Genomic DNA, 2,340 nt, shown 5'->3' with positions numbered 1-2,340 from the left:
GAAACATCTAAAAAAAACTATTTTTGAATTCTGTAATAATTTATTATCAAATTAAAGCACATTGGTTCAATCTGAATTCATAACAAGACCACGAATTTCTTAAAATGATATTATCACCTAGGTGTAAAGAGTTATTACAACCAGCTAGTGAGATGTCTGATGTTGCATTTTAGCAGCATGCTTTGAAATTTGTGGCCGAGTTAGAGTCAGTCTCATGTCATCTCCAACATCCAATCAGTTTCTATCCTTTGGCAAGTGTGGAAAAGCCTGCTTCATACAAGTAAGCAAAAACAAATGGAACAAAGACATGTAAATCTATCATACTCATATTGTAGTATGACTGATACACAGCACACCAGAACTGAGTCACGGATTTTCTCTTGAAGAGATCACGAGCTGAAGAGTCATTCCTTAAATCCAGAAATTTATCTTGAATATCACATGGGATGCTGGACACATCAAGCTCAATGCAGAATGTATTTCTTGACAGGGCCTCTTGTCCCTGTGATAGCCCAGGGAAGTAAGGATCGCTTTCCTTTTCTAGAGACTGAACATGTTTAGTAATCTCATCCTTAAGGAACAGATCCAAATGGATCTGGGACTCTTGCAACATTTTACAAAGTTTTACAAACATAGCGAAGTTTCGAAGTTTGGTTTTCCGGTGTCAGTTCTGCAGTTTGGAAACAAAAGCCCGAAGATTATATTGAAAAAGGAAAGTATATTTTCCTTCCTTGAAGCCTCAACTTGGGTTTTTTCGACTGGTCAAAAATGTCAGCTAGGTATGCAACCCTTTTATTCCATGCACCATCTTCGAGGTAAACTACAAGATATTTCCTTCATTGCGTCTCCAAAAATAGTTTAATTTCATCGTTAATTTCGAATACACGATTAATAAGGGTTCCTTTAGAACTTCATGATCAGCAATCATGTCTTTGCATAGTTATTGAAATAGGTGGCTGTTGAGTGTTTGAGTTTTCACATAATTTACGACTTTGATTACAGATTCAAGCACTTTCTGCGGTGAAGTAGCAAAAATCTTGTTGGCGAGAGAATATTGGTTATTAAGTGCCCTTTGCTTAAGGTGTTAGCTTATTCACTCTTGAGGACATGAACTTACATTTGTTAAATCGTCGAAAGGATAAAAAAAGAGGAACCTGTTTGAATGTCCAACGTGGATAGAGATTGGGTGTGAGGATTGGATGAAAGAAAACATGAAGTACTTAGTTGGGTGACGTAACCAACAAACCGAAAACAAAGTATAAAAAAGAATATGTGCAAAATTGTCTTACGCGTTCAGACAGCAGTTAAAAAAAAATGTGGGCTAATGACTGAGTGGGGAAAGATCTTAAATGGCTTCCTGAAATTGTAAAGAGCAGGCCCTCCTAATGCAATGATCTCATACTCTAATAAGGCATTTACGGATTATTTAATGGAAGATTGACTGATTTTAATCGTATAAAAATACGCTTTCTTGCCGTAAAGTACATATATTGACCTTTATAAAAAAAAAAATCCATGGCAGACAAATGTGTTTGCACGAACGGCTTGATTTCAGGAGCGGCTGCGTTCGGAGTGCGGGCGGATGAGGGCGTTGGTTTAAGGTGCGTTCTTTCCAATGACGTCATCACTCCTAATATTTGCTAGTATTGTTAGTCTAATATTTCTTTCTTCTTCTTCTTCTTCTTCTTCTTCTTCTTCTTCTTCTTCTTCTTCTTCTTCTTCTTCTGAAGATGACTATTTCATCGCGTTTATGATAGAATAGGATAAAACAATTAAAACAAAATGGTTTCGTCTACACTGGTCAAAAAATGAACAGTTTAATCTGAACGAGACGAATTCTCATAATTTAATTAGTTTTTTGTTGCTTGTTTATTTGTTTGTTTGTTTGTTTGTTTGTTTTTTGATTGATTGATTTATTGATTGATTGATTTAACAGGATTCCAATTCTGTTTACTCTCACTGTTCTTTATTTAAAATTCATATTAGTACTAGCAGCACTACCTGGTGCTGCTCGGTGCAAAATTTTAACATATTACGATTAAAATAACTAACTCCTTACCTCTCTCTATCCGCCTCTATGTCTTTTTCTCTTCCCTCTTCTGTCCTCCTCTCTCTTTCCAGCCCCCTCTTTTTCCTTCGCCCAGCCCATTCCTCTCGAATTGGACGTATACACATGAATAGAAGATTCCTTTAACTCTCCAGGGTTTGGGGGGTTGGGCGCTGCATAATTTCATGCGGCATGTTTTGGGCAAGAATAGACTGGCGGCACCTATCTCTCTCCATGCTTTGAGCACATACAGCACCTGGTATTACCAAATGGTCACCCATTTTAGTATTGAC

At 37.1% G+C, this 2,340-nt stretch overlaps 1 protein-coding gene across 1 annotated transcript; it reads right to left on the bottom strand.

The window, feature by feature from the left end:
• Positions 1-241: 241 nt before the first annotated feature.
• On the bottom strand, positions 242-613 carry LOC145239996 (protein FAM200C-like). The gene has a single exon (XM_080103584.1). It carries the CDS (start codon positions 611-613, stop codon positions 242-244), a length of 372 nt encoding a protein of 123 aa, XP_079959710.1.
• Between the last annotated feature and the right edge of the window lie 1,727 nt (positions 614-2,340).

Source organism: Euprymna scolopes, chromosome 2 (assembly GCF_053919585.1).
Source record: "Euprymna scolopes isolate OS-2025 chromosome 2, ASM5391958v1, whole genome shotgun sequence".
NCBI classification, from domain to species: domain Eukaryota; kingdom Metazoa; phylum Mollusca; class Cephalopoda; order Sepiida; family Sepiolidae; genus Euprymna; species Euprymna scolopes.
The sequence above is the reverse complement of the archived record's forward strand: the minus strand, read 5'-3'. Positions and strand labels throughout refer to the sequence as shown.

What these genes read in the sequence shown, in the direction of transcription:
- LOC145239996 (XM_080103584.1), bottom strand. Translation starts at nt 613, where the DNA reads ATGTTGCAAGAGTCCCAGATCCATTTGGATCTGTTCCTTAAGGATGAG.